This window comes from Aythya ferina (assembly GCF_964211825.1).
Source record: "Aythya ferina genome assembly, chromosome: 17".
Taxonomy (NCBI): domain Eukaryota; kingdom Metazoa; phylum Chordata; class Aves; order Anseriformes; family Anatidae; genus Aythya; species Aythya ferina.
In genome coordinates this window covers 5,151,214-5,170,755 of record NC_140316.1, presented here as the reverse complement: position 1 = coordinate 5,170,755, position 19,542 = coordinate 5,151,214, and the positions used below count along the sequence as shown (strand labels likewise).

The following is a 19,542-nucleotide window of genomic DNA, read 5'->3' as shown; positions in this document are numbered from 1 at the left end:
ACTCGCCCAGGGAGATTAAAATTGCTCAAGTACTCATGCACTTGCAGCAGAGCACCGGGACAGTACTGATCAAGTCAAACACCTCAACTATAGCCCCATCTGCAGCCATTAGTCAAGAGGAGGACCAGTGCTCCTGCAGCACGCTGCATGCCCAGGGGACACGTTTGCATCTCGCATCCCACAGCAACTCTCCTTCGCTGTCCTCATCTGAGCAACAAGGTCAGAATTTTGCCACCACACAAAAGGTACTAGGAAGCTTCATTTTCTCCGTAAGGCACTCACGTGTAATAGGATGACCTATAAAAGCACCATGATGATACCTATTAGAAGTGATAGGAAGTCAATGCCAATTAACTGCAGGACACTTAACCAATGCTATGGAATTCCAATGACAACAGTTTTCATTTTCACATTCACTACCAAAACAAAACATAAGTTGAAACCAATGTGATTAAAGAAAAAAAAACACAAAAAATCTGACCTCGGATTCATCTCTAAGTGCTGTTAAATTTACACCATATTATCACAATAAGGAAAAGTCAAAACAAAACCACTCAGAGACAGCAACAACCTCAGCAAAGACCCAGTGTTTCTTTCAACAGTTAGGGCTATGCCGGCCTGCGTTTAGACATTTCAGAGCCACTTTCTCAACAGCTGGATTTTTCTTTATTTATTTATTAAAGAGTTGCTAAAGAGACTAATGAAATACTATGACACACCTCCAGGTAGTATGTAAGTAGAAATCAGTGGAATTATTTGAAACAACATAAAACCAGAATCTGACAACTGTGCACCCTCCCTCCCCCTGTTATTAATGCATTTCAGTGCCTGGAATGAACTAGAGTAGCAGGAAAACATTGCTCTGAAATGGAACAGCAGTTGTAGAGCTGTTCTTTTTACTGTTTTTCCCCACATGCAGACATAATGCCTTTTTTGGAGCTGCCACTGCCCTTTTCTGTGGGCAGATGGTAAAACAACAGCTGTGCCACACAGGAGAAGAACACACCTTGTCTGTTATGACAAACATGCAGATTTATCAGCGGTGTGACTATTTCAGACAAACTATTTCATTCCGTGTAGTTCCGTTATCTAGGGACTGCTACATGGCCTCTACTCTATTTGTATAGTCATAGCTATCATTTTATTCCTTCACATAGCTGCACTTTGTCCTAAAAATATGCACTACTGTTAGTCCATATAAAAAGGTGTCCATCACCACTGTAATTTTATCACTTCCTTCCTGTAAACAGTTGTTGCCAAGAGAAAAAAACAAAATGGCGTTTCTGTCAAGTAAGTCACAAATGAAATACAGTAGATTATTTGAAGAACTAATCAAAATGGGTTTTGTTGCTTTTTAGGTTTTATTTTTTAAGACCTTCATTTCCTTCTAAGGATGAGAAAATAGGCCAGTTAAATCTATCTTTTAACTAACAAATTTTAAAGCAGATACTCAGTTTATACCAATGCATGCAGGCCCTGTGATCTCAGGAAACTAATGCTCCTTCACTCTAACCTGCGACTCCAATGTCCTCTGCAAACCTTAGAGGACTGCAATTCTGGAATGTCAGTAAAAATAAACACTGATATATGCACCAACCTCTATTTAACTCCTTCTGACATAGGAAGCAGCTGGACAGCCTTTTTTTAAATCACTGCTGTTTACAAGTTTTTTAAAAAAGGAATCACCCTTGATCTTTCACAAGACCAAAACCTAACAAAGAGGTCAGCTCAACTCAAGACCCAAACGTCTAGTCATATTACTGTTCCAAAAACTGTACCAACAGCATGCAATACAACCATGAACATGCAGCACCTGCTCATCAGAGACTGCAAAATTATCTTACACAAAGCCTAGAGAAGGGAGCGAAAAGACATCAGGAAAAGACAACTTGCAGCGTCTGTAATCCAGCGGAACCTGAGGTACAGGTTGCTTGAGAACATTCCCTACTCATCAGGAGTAAACTCCCATTCACCGTATTGTTGCAGAATGTAAATGTTGTGGCTTCATTTAAATAGGATGCTTCTTGTTCTAAAGGACAAAAGCATAATTGCATATTGTTGTTACAGATTATAACTAATTTGAAGACATGCTTCCAAGCACATACTCCTCAGCTGCAAAAGTCTTTTATTCCAAGCCCTTCTATCTCATCTAATTCTCACGTCACTGTACGTGTTTGCAGAGCAATTCTGTGAATTGTGTCAATAAAACAAACTGAACCTTAAAAGAGCAGTCTGGGAATGGGTGCCAGTGTTTCTGTTTGGTTAACCCAGATAATTTTTGCTGCTCAGTTTGCAGCTCCGTGTACACCTGTATCAGCACAACCAATTGGGAGCAATCTGGACATAGAGACAAAACTGAAAAACAACTTTATCTCAGCTTTGCTGGCAAAGGGAACACACTCAAAAAATTACTGAGGATCAAAATAGCATGATTCTCACCACTCGTGCTACTCCCTGCTATTTTTATTTTGTGATTAGGTGGTGGTTTCCCATTTTCTTCATTGGTTATTAACCTCTCACCTTGGTTTCAGTTCTCCTTGTGGTTCCATCTTCAGAAGTGACAATTGACACATGGGAAGTAGGAGTGCCTGGGTCTTCCTCCACAGTAACTGTTTCTTCCACCATTTCCTGAGGTTCTTGCATCATTGCAATTGATGTCTGGTTACTGGGGCTTTGTTCCTAAAGAAACAGGCAAAAAGCCAAAATAAAATAAAATGAATTTTTCACTTCTACCATCACGGTATAAATATTTTATTGATTTCAGCTTTTTCAACTGAATAACACACTCTACTCAACAACTTGCAAATAGAGATTCAGAGAAAAGAATAATTTACTGCCTCAGAAAAACATGCTGTAACTACGCTGGTATGACTGGGCTCAGCTCAGTAAATGGAAATCATGTGAAGCAGCTACAATGAACTTCATATAGGCAAGCTATTACAGACTAACAGACTACTGCCTTATATTTAAGCCTGCTTTAAGCTTCCTCTTCGATGCCCACTCTAGGAGAAGTGGAATTTCTGCCCAGAAAAACATTCATTCTGTTCTGCAGCAAACAGGACCACTGGGTTTCCAAGCAGTTTATCTTACACATTGTTAAAAGTTTATTTCCATTTAATAAAATCCACTCAGTTGCAGACTACAGAAGACTATAAAGCATCAGTACATACCATTAAACTGACACCTGTCTCAAACTGTCCACAGCAATGATAATCTAAAAGGGACAGCTAGAGATTAACAGCTGCATTACGTGCAATGCCACCCTTCTGACATCCTCCCTTCGCCAAGGGGGTAAGATCTAACCGGCTGTAAGCTCGTTTAAAACTTGTAACAGATAGACAACACACAGAAACACTAAACAGAATGAAACTAGATCAAAGGCCAGTTCTCGCAGGAATACTGCCCAAAGAGAATGTTTCTGCTTCTCGCCAGCACAAACGTCTGAACTTTCCTTTTTCTTACGCAATTGTGTGTCTCAGCACAGAAATCAGAGAAGCTCCCCTTTGGTATATGAATGTATTTTAGAAGTTTCACAGCAAGTGGCCAATAAAGACCTGGCTTACATACTGAGAAATAAGACTTTTCTCCGGCATTATGAATCCTCAACTATGTGAAATGAAATGGCAGACTGTTCATTTCATTATAATTCCTGAAGCTATCAGGCTACACAAGCCTCAAAGCCAAAGAAAGCTTTGCTCATCTTGTCAAACAGGCATACAAAGAGGAGCCTTTATTAAGGAACATATATATACACACACACTTTTTTTTTTTTTTCTTTTAATGGAGAAGAATGACACAGGGCCTTAACTTGCAAAGTTAATACACTTTTTCTAAAGAAAACACCATGGGCAAATTCAGTATATGTTTTCACATCACAGAAAAACAAAATGATTGGGATGAAACTGTTGCCATGTGGGAATCAAATCCAATCACCTCAAGGTTTAAATACCCTGTACTTGTGAGAAGCCTCATCACCAGGAATCAAATCCAATCACCTCAAGGTTTAAATACCCTGTACTTGTGAGAAGCCTCATCACCATGAACTACAAAATTTTATTTTGCAAAACGTTATTTAGAAAAATTGTATTTCATCCTGATGATGAATTTTAGGATTGCCCTTTTTGCTGTGCCGTGGTTTAGTGTAAACTCTGAAGGACATTATCCTTCCAAGTGACTTTTTACCAGTGAGCAGGAACAGGGTACTGAGGTCTCATTAAGCTCCACGGGGAAAACTTGTCATTTAATTCCTGTGCGATCTATAATTTCCTTTGAAACAAGCCAAGATGCCCTTGCTCAGTCTCCTTTATCTACAGTTGTATTCTGACGTTCTGGAATGTGGGCTCTAGTAAGGCAGCTGCTTTCATTTTCAGGTAAGTACTAATATTAACCAAGACCATGACAATAAGCCTTCAGCAATCATCTCAGTCAAAAAGCAACAAGGACAGCCTTCAAAGGTAGCACGTGCTAGAGGTGATATAAGCAGGCATTGCTCTCATTTTATTGAAATCACAAAATAACTCAGGCTACAGAATTTATCAACAGAATAAGGCTTTTGAAATCCTAATGAAAATCACCCCTTTCGGTCTGCAGTACTTCATTGTTACAGCTGATAAAAGATTCAGCACATCTTCAGTTATGGTACAGTTCAGATGTCAGATGGTGTCTTTTGCCTAAAACTTCAGGAGGAAAACTAGCTCCTGCGACAAATACATGAATTCCTTCATGTTTTTCCTCAAAGATAATAAATTCCAACTGCAATTCAGTTTTCCCCACTCCGCAGCAGAGCTTCCCTTTAAACAGAAGAATTTACACAATATTGCAGCACAGTGAAGAAAACATCACAAATTGCAGAACTTCCACACATCTTCACACAAGCAGTCTGGCCAACATCAAAGACACTAGTTACACCAACAGATTAATTCCATTACATCTCGTCCCTGTAAACCTCCTTGTCATCTCTGTGGCATCAAATGCCAGAACTGATTCAAGGTGCAACTTGCTCGCTCCTCTCACACATGTACGTGCATAGACACATCTCACCCATCTCGCTCATTTCTACCTGCACCTCGAGACGACTGCATGAACTCACATTTCTTCCTTCTCTGGATTCTTCAGAGGCAAACTCTGCTTTGCAATAATAAATCTGAGGAGATGGAAGGTGGAATCAAGTATCTTGTTCTTTGTGTTTTTGTAAAACTTTTACTTTATGAAAAAAATAGCATCCCTTTGTATTCAGACTGCCTGTAGGCAAAGCAAACCTTTAAAGCTGGGCACTTAAACATGAGCAAATTGCAAACTAGAGCATATTGACTTCAAATGAATGCCAAGCCAGTTTCTATCATGTGGCTGCTCCTAAAATAAAGATCCAGGTACAGATACAGTACAGGTCTGCAGGAGAGAGAGTTGTTAGCAATAGCCTGTCCTAAGCATCAGACAGAATAAAAGCTTACCAAGTTCGAGGTGAATAACCCAACACAGACAACTAACCAGACCGCATTTTCTTGTCTTTTCTTTCTTACTACATGAGCTACTGAGGAGCGCAATGCGCAAAGAGGACAGAGTATCATCCAGTTTACTCTTCCCTGAATCAGTTTAAGGAGGTGGTTCTTTGATCTCCCAAACCAGTATTTTCTCCACATTGTTAACTTGTAGTTGTCACAAGCTAGCACTAACAGAGAAAAGATGCAAAGATGTTGTTATCTGTTTTTAGTTTCCATCATTATGGATTTTAGGTCATCACAAATTGCAGAAACTGGGACACATCACCCCTTTCAACCACCTTCCTCTGTGCTCAGCTTCTAAGGCAGTATCTAGGACGCTCTTACTAAATACATCTCAGCATCTCAGATTCCAAACATTTGGCAGTTGAGCCTAATTATTCAAACTTAAACACAAGTTACCAGATAGAGCTGGAATATGACACTCCCAATGAATAATCCTATCGGTAATTCCCTGCCTGCTAAAGGTAGGTAATTCCAGCTTGGAACAGCTTTCCAAGCAAAAAGCAAGATGGCAACTCCTCTGTCCCCACCACAGTGGCCAAGTCCCTCCAGTCAAACAAGATGGGGTTCCCAGTGATAACCAGGCAAGTCCATGATGACGAGGCAGGCATGAGGTCAGGCCAGGAAGGCAGGCTGTAGGTCAGGGTCTGGATCAGCTGGGCTTGTGGCCAGCCACAGGACTGAGGGCACAGGGCCCAGGCCTCTGGGCTGGGAACGTGGGTGGAAGCCCACCTGAGGTTGGTCAGGGCCACGAAGGTCTATCAGTATCCTCAGGGCCCTGAGGATCCCACTGCCCCTGTAAAATGTCTGCAGGACACCTGCAATAAACAAACACATGGCAAGTTGCTACCTCCCAGAAATTAATATGCATTAGCTGTGAGGTCTTCTTGAAATAATGAACTTTGGCTCCTTCCAGGAAGATCACAAGACAACACCAGGTTATAAGAACAGATTCTAATTCAGCTAGTGCATAGGATATCAGTAGTCACAGCTTTTCTCTCTGCCTTTTCTGAGTACCAAATGAATCCGATGCTGTTGATCTGTGCTACCATCTCCAGCATGCTTTAAAAACGCCAAGCTATTTAAAAAGCAAAACAACAGCAACAATCAATTTATCCCCAGCCTGTAAAAGTTAAGTGCAGATGAAATAGCTAAAGACCTTGTAAAATAAGCAAGAATCAAAATAATAAGTAATTCCTGTTTTGTTAAAAAACAGAGTGATTTGCCATTTAGGGCACATACCTCCTAGGGCTTATTTTGCATTAGAACGCTACAGCTTCTATAATCATCACCATCTCAATTCCTAGACTTATATTTCCATCAAAGCAGCTATTTTATATCTTTCTTAATAAAAGAATAACCTCCCCTAGGAGGATCAGACATCCTACTTTAAAACAGTAAACAAAGTTCTTTATTCTCTGCCTATGAAACAATTTAAAACAGCCTGGCAATAATATAAAATTGCAGTAGATTATTACTTCCACTAAAACAGTCCCTCTTCAAAACCACGGAAAACATGTACATCGAATCATCATTCTCCCAGACACATCCTTTGTTCAGCAGACTGCAATGCAGGCTATTCAGGCTACTGCTTACTCCAGGCTACTGCTAGATACCAAATTTGAAGGGTTTTGCAAAGCACAAAGGCTGGATTCTACATCAGTGGACATACTCGTCCTCACTTGATCCCGGCACAGACAAAGCTCAAGTGTATCAACTCCTGTGAAGAACATTAGAAGGCTGGGTATAATTAATGGCATTGAACAAGAGCGCTAATTACAGCAAATAGGGATTTTCTCTCTCCTCCCCTTCTCATACTTTGTTTAAATTACTTATTAAGGCTTCAATTTCTGCAAAGCATGAGATAATTTACAAGTACAAAGCAAACAAACATCAATTTTGTCAGACTCAAATCTCGGGTTGATGTTCTGCCCCACTGGTCTCCTTCCAACCTAGGTCTGCCCTTCTAGCTCAGACACGTCCTCAGGCTGTTATTTGCTGAAAGCATGTGGAGGAGAAAGAAGGAGGAAAAAAATGCAAGTCTCTAGAAACACATCAGTCCAACAAGCCTGTATGTTCCTTGTTTGAGGAAGATACATCAGGTTGGTAACCCAGAAGGACATCAAAGAGCAAGAAAGTCACTGGTGGAGCTTGCTTGGTGCATTTGTGGCAGACCTTTCTCCAGTACAAGATCCAGCTCCCCAGCAGCTGAAGACTCTCAAATCTGATCATCATCACATTCCCCTGACCTGTCAAGCTCCCTTTTCTCTTATCCAAGACCCCAAATCCCTGCTGTCCAGAGAGCTTCTTCTGCTTCTCAGTAGCATGAGCTGCAATCCAAGCTCACTAGCACATGCACATCACTGAGCCTCTATCATCTGGGAGGCAGCCACAGAGGGGACATTTCCAGAAGCACGATCCAAAAGTGATGAGCAGGCAGAGAAACAGGTAAGCCTTCACATGCTAGCACTACTACGACAGGGCACCTCCTTATATTCAAGGGTGGCCACAAACTGCTTTCCTCCAGTTCCAAAAGACACAGCAAGGTCCAGGCCATCAGCCCCAAGCACAGCTGCTCAGTCACAGCTATCCAGACTTCACAATCAGGGGAAATACTGCAGTACAGCTGGGATCAAACGATAACACACCACTCGGGCAAAATGACTCCAGAACAACAAGAAGTGCATGGACTAGGCCATACTGAAACCAAAGCAGTGTATGGCATCAGAAAGAGTTTGCAAGATGGACAAGGGTTTCAAGATGGGAATACATAAATATCTACATGGCTACAGATAAACCGATCTCCTCTCGGTAAGTCTCCTTCTCTGGTTAAATGTCATGGGAAACAAAATGTAATATTTTTATACATATCAGTTCACTTCAGTGTCAACCCAAACACGTTAACCTATGACGAGCTTCCAGCGCTCTGCTGGAGCTCTCACACAAGCCCTACCCTGAGGCTGGGCAGTTCTGAACATAAGGAAAATGTTAGCCCTAAATGAAAGCAGGCTGTCCTGGCATGGGGTACCAGAATGAACTCAGCCGCACACCACAATGCCCTGGCTGTTTCCTGAACACTTACACACTTCCTTTGTCCTTTAGAAACACACACGACAAGCAACTAACAAATAATGCCGAGAGCTTTTAAAGCACCAAGGTTAAAAAGAAACTTTTCAGCAACTGGAAAAAAAAAACACCCTTTACTACAGAAGTTTTGAAAAGCCACAAAGCAGCTTTTTTCGCAAGCAGGCATGGTAATTCACCATCTGAAGGCATCGCACCTTTCAGGGAAAGCGAGAGGCGGAGGTGAAGGAGAAGGAATCAAAACGCAGACAAGGCCTGTAGTAGTAATAGTCATCCCTCAAATACTGCCGGGGACACTGGGGTTCTGTTCAGCCACGCGGTAACTGCCCGTCAACGGGGAAATCCACAGAGCCTGCCCAACGGTCAACAAAGAGGGCTTTTATGCTATTTTAAACAATCTGAAGTGTCTCAGCTAATGGAAGACCGGGCAATTGGCCCTCAACTATTTCTAATTGACTGGAATGATGGATGAAGCTAAAGGGAAAGCTGACCCACTGAACTTTTCCATACAAAGCTAGGAAACTGAGGGAGATTGTAAACAGTTTATAAGAACGAAAAGTGGGAGAGGCAGAGTCCCAGAGGCCTTGCTCCTCTCAACCTGCTGAGAAGTTGTTTTAGACTAAGGAAAACAAAGACCTTCAAACTCAGGGCAACAAACAACAAAAAACACTGGGGAAGGCCTAAACAAATAGGGTATTTTTCCCATGCTCTCCTCCCCTTTCTCCAGTAGCTACTTAGCTCTGCCATGCAAGCTGGTCCTTTGAATCAGAAAGGGCAATTTGTCACTTTGACAAGTGAGACGTCTCGCAGGGCTCTGTATTGCTTTGCCCTGCTTTTCAGATCGACTGGGTGTTAACCAAAGATGTCTTGACATCAACATCCCACTCAGCCTCAGCAGAAGCACTATGATACGTACTTAAATATTACACGTTAAGCAGACCCACCGCAAAATAAAGGTAATGCTCAGCAAACCAAGCATGCCCACTGGCTTTCAGAACCAAACACTCGCTAGTAGCTTTTGTACTGCCGAAGGATGATGATACAACTGCACTCTGACAGAGCAATCTGCTGACCCGAAGCATTTCTGGGAGGGAAGAGTGGGGACACACATCTTCCAGGTAGCAAAGAGGTACATAATAGCTTCAAACTCACATCACCCACCTTCAGGCAGCTTAGCAAGGTACCTAAATGCACAACAACTTAATTCCTCCTCTCCCGTCTCCGTTCAGTGAAGAACTGGAACTTCAGAGAACAATTCAGATCTTGCACAGGCTAAATCGCATCCTGGGACACATCCAGCTCTTGCTACCAATTCTGTAGGGAATTACGGCCAGCCTGTGGCATTTCAAGAAAGCATTAAAGCTGGGCGGTCCAGGCCTCACAGCCCAGGTAGTAAAACCCAGAATTGGATGAGAATATCACAATCCGTCAGTCAATCCCTTAGTCACAAACTCTTTTTCCCCAGCATTTTGGCAAGATCATGCAGTAAAACAGAAGCGTAAGTCCTACATTTAATAGGAACATGATAAAGAAAAAAGAACAAGCACTTGGAACACATGTTAGGGGTAGCTTTATTTCTCCTAGCTGTCAACAGTGTGTATATCAGGAAAGATTGTCCACCAGGAAAGCATACGAAATGGGGAGGAAATGACTGCTTCTCACCAAGATTTGGTACAGAGAGTTCACTATCATTTGCAGTAATTTAGGTCTGCAGCTTTTTAGTCACTACACCTCCCAAAAACACAACAGAAATGTGTGAGTCTAATCTTTGACCACACCCAGAACAGATCTGACTTGCTTCCTCTCTGAAGTCTTTCAGATGAACTAAGCAAGGCTAAATTAGGGAGATTTTTAGTGGGATGAGGTTACATCACGGACTACAATTTTCCAGCAAGCTTTTTCCTCCATCTCCACCTGCTGCCTCTACAATGCTGGCATTAACGGTGGTGTGGGATGACTCATTTGCACATTCCTTTCTGCAAGACAGGCATTCATTTCTCCTCGACCCCACAGAGTTTTGGTCATAAATTAAACTGATGCATGTATTACTAGATATCAACTTACATGCACATAGGAGTCAGAAGTACAAGCTAGGTCCTTCATCTAAAACAAAAGAAAGAACTGTCAGTTTTGCAGAGTACAGCAAAAAGTTTCTGTAAGCAGTCTGTGTGTCCCAGACTTTACCCCAGCCACCTAAGCACACCACTACTGTGTTAAACCAAAATCTTCTAGACCAGCCCGTCAGTTTTAGGCTAACACATGCACGCCTACTTGCACTGCTACAGAAGTACCTTAGAGAATTGCATTTTGAACTTCAAGGCAGATGTAAGCCATCTCTGCATTCTTCAAATTACAACCAAGACTGGAACATTATTTTGGTGTCCTAGCTGCCATATCAGATCAGTGTTAAATTTAACTAATCTCCTCATCCACCCACAATTTTGCCCCTAGGTCTGAACTATGCAACAAGAATGCTTTTGTGGCAAAACACATGGCTACAAACACAAGAAACAAAAAAAAAAGCTTCCATAAACTTGAGGGAGATAGAAAGAACAAATTGGCCACTGATGAATTTTTTAAGGCTGAATTCCAAGGAAGTGGCTTCTATAATAAATTATTTCACATTCTAGGGAATACAAAAGTGATTGACAATAAACCTCATCACCCATCTCATAGGAACGTGCTTGCCAACATCTCCCAGTATCAGGCACCAAAAAGCAGGTTTGTTTGGCATCAAGACAGCATGAGTGCTTCAGTCCAAACAACTCCCCACGAGATTATCCACGTTAAATCAATTCTGTTTGCCTCTGTACCTTGCCCCTCTCCCTTCCAGCCCCTCACCTAGAGCTATTCTTGAAGCGAAACACAGCAGGAAACCTGTGAGTGGCTCCTAACACAGGCCCGGCTCTCAATATTACGTATCCCCAGAAACTAAAAACATGACAGCAGGAAAAACTTTGCAGGAGGTCTCTAATGAGTACAACTCCATGTGAACACCAAAAGCCAAAAACAAGCCAACAAAGCCAGAGGCTGCTCCATCTACCATAAATCTTCCCAATGGAAGAGATTCCAGCAGAAAGGCAAATTTTCCCAAGTGTGATGCAGTTACTGTGTTATTTCAACTGCCTGAGAGAGTTCACTGACAGCTTTTTTTCAGTAGTCTGTTTACTTCACGCATTCTCTGTGCATTTCTTAGGACTGAGCTTACGCCCCTGTACATGGACAGTCTTGGCACAGGCTGGAAAGATGGCAGGTAGAGTTACTAAGTTGGTGTTAAACTAGCACGAAATTGTAGACAGAGAAGGGAAAAAAAGCAAAACATTGGGGAGGAAAAAGAGCATTCCTAAAGCAAAGCTGGGGAGACTCCCAGTGCACATCTTGTGAGCTCCCTGTTTAACAGAAAGGCCAAAAAAAAAAAAACACACCCATAAATCCTGAATATTAGACAGGGAAAACGCTGCGGAAGAACATTTCATCACCTCTCTTTGGCATTTGCATGGCCATTGCTGGAAGAACTCTGTTTGGGCCTTGTATGCACTTGCTTGGAAGGACGTGGCTGTGCTGCGATGGCTTCAGAACGCAGCTGGCAGCACAGCCATATGAAGACATCAGCACGGAACAGCTGAGAGATCAGAAACATCTCACATCCAGCCCTAAGGTCCGAGCTGCTCACCTCAAAAAGAAGGTCAAGGGGTGATCTGATCACAGCTCAAGTGCCTAAAGGAGTGAGGGAAAGCTGAAAGAGAACCCTTCAGACTCACAGGTAAAGGTTTAAGTAGTGCTACTGACAGGAAGCTGAGGATCTGCAAGATACGTATTTTGGTTTAATTTTTAGAAAGCAAGAGTAGGCAGCACAATGACAGAAACTTTCATGCTAGATTTTCCTTTACTGATTAAAAATTAAGAATTCTAACCTTTTAAGCAACATGTTCCTCTTTAATCAGAAACCTGATGGCGGAGAGGTGCTCACTTCTCTGCACACAAGTACTCAGACTTCACTGCTCCACCCCTCTGAAGGTTTTCCAGTCTAAGAGCAAATCATTTAAAGCTTGTGAAAGACTTCTTCCATCCCAGCCCCAGAAAAATCATACTTAAATGCAATAAAGGGATCGTTGTCAGCCAAGGAAGCAGCTCAGAACAGGTTTCCTGGTCAGCAGTGGTTCTGCCTCAGGGACTTGTCTCTCCCCACAGTGGTGAGCCATCGGGAATCCCCTTCTCAGCCGTGCCAGCAGCACTTCAGATAAGGTCAAGTTCCAAACCAGAGCACTGTGCGAACTTGGCTGGGAACCTTCTGCCAGCGAGGCATCACATCGCTGTCTGTCCCATTCCCCAGCCTTCGCTATCTACATCATAGCTCCCCAAACCTGTCGCGTCAGCCTGAGATGGCTGCGTAACAGCAGGAACAAGTGACTGAAGGGAAAAAAGAAGAAATGAGCACTGTTCATCCAGGCACTGCCATCAAGAAAATTCACTGTAAACGACTGTGTACACTCAGTGGCAAAATAAGAACACAAAAGGACTGCTATTCCTGTGTGATGAGCACGGGTCCCAGAAAGGGAAACTCATTTAAGCTGAGGTGGAAGTCACATGCCCAGATGTAACATCTTCTTCAAACTAAAATAGCTGTTTTTCTTTCTTTTTTTTTTCTTTTCTTTTTAAATGTGGGTTTTGTTGCCCCTCCCCACTTTACATCAGCTGTGGCAAAGCGTTCTACATGCTTTCTGGAAACGAGCATCTTTCTGTGGCCACCCCTACTGGCACTGAGCATACAGCCAGCACTTCTGGATTAAATGGGATTTTACAATTCAAATGCTTTGCCAACCACCCAAAAATTTACATTACGTATTTTTTATTATTCTTTCTGTTGTGCATGCATTTGGCACGTCACAATAGAATTCAAATACGACAAAGATTAAGACAAGACACAGCCCTAGAGCTAGAGATCTAAGTCACTTCTCTCAAACAGGTTCTCAGAGGGCTTTTCAGAGCCATTTCTCAATTAAGCATCCAGATAACAACAAGACCTGATACAAGATGAAATTAAGGACTTGCTATTACCTAGCATCAGCCAGAAAACTAGATTCAGGTTCTGAATGCTGCACTTTCATACAGTTAGAAAGACAAGTTGCAGCACTGCTGTTCCAACCCAGGAACAGGCCAGCTGCATTTCACTCTCACTCTTTGTTGTGGTTTTATGCCAGGAAAGGGAATCTTTAATTTTCCAGACCAACCCTGCAAAGCTGAGGCTGCAAATAGCATACAGTGTGTTAGCAAACTCCTAGCCAGCTTGCTCACACCCTGGCCAGAGCTTTTCAAAGCGCGTAATTCCCTGTGTACATGCTGGCAGCAGTGACTGCCTTGCTTTAATTCAAACAAGCCTCCTCTGTCAGCCTCCTTTGTTATTTAGGATCGCAGAGAATGAACCTTTTTCACCTGTTTTGGCAGCATAAGCATCAGCCAGGTACCCAGCCTTGCCTTCTTGCCTTTCTCTAAAGGGAACTGCCTCCCTCAGACCCACCTCCCCCACTAAGGCGTTGGCAGAAGGACGCCGATTCTTCCAGCACGGCTCCCGTAAGAGCATCACAGAGGACCAGCCCGCTCTGGAAAGCATTAGCAGTTCTTCCATCAGCTATACACACAGCTGTCTCTCTCAGAGTTCACATGAAGTTGTTGCATTTTTCTTGCAACTCTTCACGAGCAATCTGAAAATAAAGTCATCTCACCCCCCTTAACCCAGTCGGACAGATCCAGTCAGCACCAACTCGGCAGCGAGCCCACAGCCCGCAATGAACAATGTGCCTGCCTCCAGGACTCATTCGCATTTGATTTGTAGCTTTCAGATTTATTTATTTATTTATTTTTAAAAAGGGGGGGAGAGAGAGGGGGAGAGAGAGAGGGGAGAGAGAGAGAGAGAGAGAGAGAGAGAGAGAGAGAGAGAGAGAGAGAGAGAGAATGGTGCCTTTTAATGCCTTCCTGGAGTCCCCAGCAGGACAAAAATACCTCCAGAAAGGTACCACCGAGCTGTGAGACAGGCTTGGTGGTTTGGACTGACCCATCACTTGTAATGATATTCTTAAAAAACGCAGGCATCCTCAAAACCAGTCTGACAGAAATGCATAATATTCCACAGCTCCATGTGTTCAATCTGTGAGCAGCATAGCTATCAACAGCTAACATAAGCATGGAAGAGAGCACGTTTGGCAGAAAGGAGATCCAAAAGCGATGCAGGGAGCCAGAGGCACACCAAGAAGAGATGGACAGCTAGGAGCATTACAAAAGGCATAAGTCTAATCACAGAGGGGAGAAACAAAACAAAAAAGCACGGCAGGGAAGGAGCAGGGGGAGCGCAGGAAAAAAGGAGAGAAGACAGAATCCATATGTGCGAGAAACATTTCAATCTTTAATTCCAGCATGTTAACACTGCTTTAGTTCCCTGTATAAATCATTTGATAAATAGCAGCTCTCCCCACATACTACAGCATGAAGATTTTTTTTTTAAAGACTTCCCAAAGAATGCAATGTCATTCTTTGGGTTTTTGCTTGGTTTGCCTAGCCTACATTCCTGCTGCTCAGGACTCATTAGATGCGTATCTTGTCCTGGTACTTACAGACAGGAGAGAGAACACAAAAAACAGGAAACCTAAACACAAGCCCAGCATTCAGTCTGACACAAGTGAACACTCATCAGCAATAGTGACATGCCTGGGTTGCAACTTAGTGGTATTTCTTCTATATACGTTAGTGTGCTGTAACATATGCCCCAAAAGGCCTACTGAGCTGCACTCAGTGAATATGAGAAAGAGAGAAGGCTCTTTTCTGTTCAGTAGTGCTGCTCCAAAACACAACCAGCTTTCTGAGCTTCCACAAACATGCCTTTGGGTGTGTGGCTGTAGCAAGACCTGCTTCCATTTCACCAAGCCTGACCGTATCTTTGAAGTCAGACTCCCACCCTGAATTACAGGGCTGTTGGGCACCACCAAGTCAAGAGGATTTTGATGGTGGATGAATTAATTGTGCCTGAATTGTTCCGTACCAATGCGTGAGCAACTCATTTAAGAGAGGTGAGAAAGGGTCTTTTGCAGACCCTACAAAGGGAGCACAAATCAAGACGCATCTGCCACACCAAAGGGCCACGTGCCAGACACTGCTTCCAGCCTCGCAGCGGGCCGGCTCGCTGCATCTGACACACGGGCTCAGGATCGAGGAAGAGCCCTTAGCCACAAATACCAGGCAAGTGCAGCAATGACACCACAGACAGAGCCAAATGAATAAATCTTGCTTACAGGGGATGACAGCAAGTCAGAAAACCAAACGTAGCAATCTAGCTACCTGGGTGGAAAGCAAAGATACCCATCCTGAACAGCAAATGCTATAATGAAAAATAAAAAAAGGACAACACCCAGCAATGAACATTTCATACAGCAAAGGGGGAAGGAAGACAAGACTGATTCTACACTTAGTACAGGTGTCCATGTCAAGTGACCAGACACCTCAGTATCTCCATCTTCCCACCATTTATCAGTTCACATGTGCATAAATTAAATCAACTTGTTCTGAACAAGGAAAAGTTAATCAGCAAGAGCTCAAATCACCAAAACCAAACAGAACAGTTTGCTTGCCAAGAAATTTAAATTGAGTACAGCTCTATTTAGAAAATTAAAAACTTAAGGGTAACTGTGTCATTCACTAAACAAAAGCTACCCAACTTATTCTAGCAGGCCATCAGTATGTATCTAAAATGTGTTTGGAGACCCAGAGAATGTGCCAGATAACCTGTTCTATATACCCTCAGCAGTAGACGTTAGCTAGTCTTAATCCTAGCTTTGTAAACCTTGTAGACATAACTCACTATGCTTTTGAATCCATAATATTTTGCAAAGCACTGCAGTTTGCTGGCTTATAAGCATGCCCTGCTGGCTCACTGGATAGAAGGATTTCTGCTGACTTCATGTATCATTTCAGTTGCATTCATAAGGGATTAATAATTTTCCCTGCTAAGGATATAGGCTGCAAATACTAAGTAGAAAAAGGTTATGCCTGTGTCTGACAAAGACTGGTGGCATTTTAATAGGTGATATTTGACTATAGCCATAAAGACATTCTAAATAAATCATACTAATGAAAACCAAGGTCCTTCATTAAAGAGCGAAAAGTACATAAACAACCCAGAAGTGACTGAATATGGCACAGCACCGCTTAGAACACTGAATTATGTTCTGAAATAACCAAATAATTCCTTATTTATTTACTATTCACTATTTATAAGCTTATTTAGAGTTTTTGCTTTAGAAAGGGAAACTGGGCATGCATCAGCTGTTCTATCATACTAAGTTATACATGAACACAGATAGTCAAACATTAATAAAAGATGCTTTATTCTCAACTAATTAACTTCATAAATTCCAAACTTTGACAAGCTGCTGAATTCAGTCCTTCTCCAACCCAGCTGCCTGCTGTTTTTTCGAAGATGAAGCATTTTAACTGAGCTCTCTACTTTCTCTGACCCATCTTCAGCAACCTCAAGCCATGCTGTAGTGGCACAGCTTCATGTCAGCCCAGGCACCTCAGAACAGGGGAGGTATAATGTACGGCTACTGCTGGGCAATGTGCCCCTTCATACAGTATTTGCATCCAGCCCTACTGCTTCCAGTCACTCTGTCAGTCATTTACAATACAGGAAAACTGTCAGAACAACAATTAATTTTACCAGCAAAAGAAGACCAAGTTGTCCTGTCCTACAACGTTCAAAAAATCTCCAAAGAAAAGCTGACAACAAAAGCCATATAAAGACAGAGCACACAAGCCCTGAAGAAGCATTTCACTATTTCTTTCATCACGTTCAAATAGGCTATTTAAATACTAATCTTTTGGAAATTTTGTTGCCTTTTAAAAGCTATAATTGATAAAATAGGTTTGTTATCATTAACATTTTGTACTCGTGATTTCTCCGAGTAGGAGGGAGATCCTCAGATAAACCTCTGTTTTCTTTGCAGTCTTTCCTGAAGAAATTTCTCCTTTTGTATACAAAAGGAGAAATTTCTCCAGTTGTACACATACCACAAGAAACAAGATCTTTTATTTATTTATTTATTTTTTAAAAATGAAGAGTATAATATTTCATGTAATGAGATGAACATAAGAAATCATAACGAGAGATTGAGTTAAACATTGCTGGCCGAATCCTCTACCACTAAGGTCATATCTCCAGCACGTTGCCAATTCTGAAGCACTGCTATATTTTACAATGAAGGTGATTTTCCATCATCAGATATTTGCATTCCAATAATAGGTTTCTATCTTTACACTCAGCAGAAGGTAAGCAAATATCAATACAAATCCACATAAGGAGTTTAAAGGATTTTTTTCTCAGTTAAAAAAGCACCTTCAGAATAAATCACTGAAGGAATTGCTTCAGGAGCATGAGCTGCACCTGCAGCAACAACGTGGCAGAAGAAACCATCAGTGTAATCCTTTGCTTATAACATCAAGAATTATTTGCAGTTTCAGCAATCAAGCAAGTTCAAATGGTCAGTAGTAAATACCTTTTGTAAACCGTTTGCATCTTGTTACTACTAAAACAGATTCACAAGAGAACTAATTAGCTGTCAGGACCAGGTGGAGAGATTTTTTTTTTTTTTTAAAAAAAGATCTTCACTGTCAATCACTATACTACAACACAAGCATTTCTCTACTGTTCTCTCTAATGGAGCTACATGATCTTGATGACAGACCAGTGGACTTTTTTCTAAAAGCAGATAAATTAAGTGAAGCCTTGTCATTCAGCTGAATCTCCCTGCAGTGTCTATTACCCACTCAGCCTACAATGCTCAAGTCAGCGCAGCACCACCCAGACACAAACAAAGCTGTTTGGTATCAACAGGAAGGCACACTCACAATGCGTTACCCTTTCATGGAAGAGCTCTTTTTTGCAAGCGTTTCTGTATGCTTTAACAGACAAAATAGCTATATTCAGCGTCGATAATTCCACATGCATGCCACAGATGAAGTGTGCTTCTCAAAACAAAGAGCCCATAGACTGCCAGGAGCTCGTCAGACAGTCCACGGGGCAACAGTGAAAAAACAGGATGTGTTAACATCAGTTATATGCGAGAAAGCTGGTGGCTGAGACACAGCTTAAGCATTAACTACAGTCTACTTCCCTAAAAGCCTGGCAGCAGTAGTCTAAAGGAGGCAACTCCCCAGCCTATCGAGAGAAGTAACAAGTGACAATCCAGGCAGGCATGTTCACTGTCCACTCATGCATGTGTGATCTTGGGCCAAAGAGCTGATGTGCTAAAAGGTTTTCCCCAGAGGACAAGTGTTTAATTAATATCTTCTGAATTAATTGGTTCCCCATATGTTCTGCTGTGTTTCTAAGACTGCGGCCCTACTGATACACCTGAAAGGTGTCAGGTGTGCTGGCTACTCAGGAAGTTCTCTGGGACACTTCCATTAATCCCAAACTAATTCATGCTTCCACTTCACCAAATTCCAAGTGTGTCCATCAACACACCGTCATGTAAAACTGCATTTAAAACTCCCAACTCATAATGATGTAAAACAAAAAAAGCCTGCATGTGCTCTCATTTCAGACGTAAGCACGTCTTATAGCAGAGAAGCAGAAGGAAAGAAAATGCCCGTCTGAGGCCATCCGCCTGTTGGCAAGCCCATTACCTGCAGGTTCCCTGGTGCTCCTTTCACACTCCCTCCAACAAACTTGTCCTAGCAGCTGGTGCCACTCCTACCAAGCTGATCTTAACATCCACCACATCCTCTCCTCCTACTCCTTTCATCATGACAGGAAAGGTATTTTCGGACTCTGACTACACCTGGCAGAAGCCTGTACAGTGCCATCAGTCTTCCAGTGTTATTGATCTCCCTGAGAGACCTTCCTCACCCCCCCAGCAGAGGCAGGGTGTGTGGCTCCTCTCATTTGCTTGCACAGGAGCCGTCCTTC

The 19,542-nt window shown here is 42.4% G+C and overlaps 1 protein-coding gene across 10 annotated transcripts in view; it reads right to left on the bottom strand.

Annotated features, from left to right (window-relative positions):
- The window catches only part of ARVCF (ARVCF delta catenin family member), a 272,630-nt gene that overhangs the window by 89,454 nt on the left and 163,634 nt on the right, over positions 1-19,542 (bottom strand). For 7 of the 10 annotated variants that reach the window (XM_084538977.1, XM_084538980.1, XM_084538979.1 and 4 more), the window contains one exon: positions 2,521-2,679. In XM_084538977.1, the coding sequence (XP_084395103.1) occupies positions 2,521-2,679 (159 nt within the window). Of the gene's footprint in view, positions 1-2,520; positions 2,680-10,649; positions 10,689-19,542 lie in introns of all 10 variants that reach the window. The other 3 variants (XM_084538985.1, XM_084538983.1, XM_084538984.1) reach the window with 1 other exon arrangement.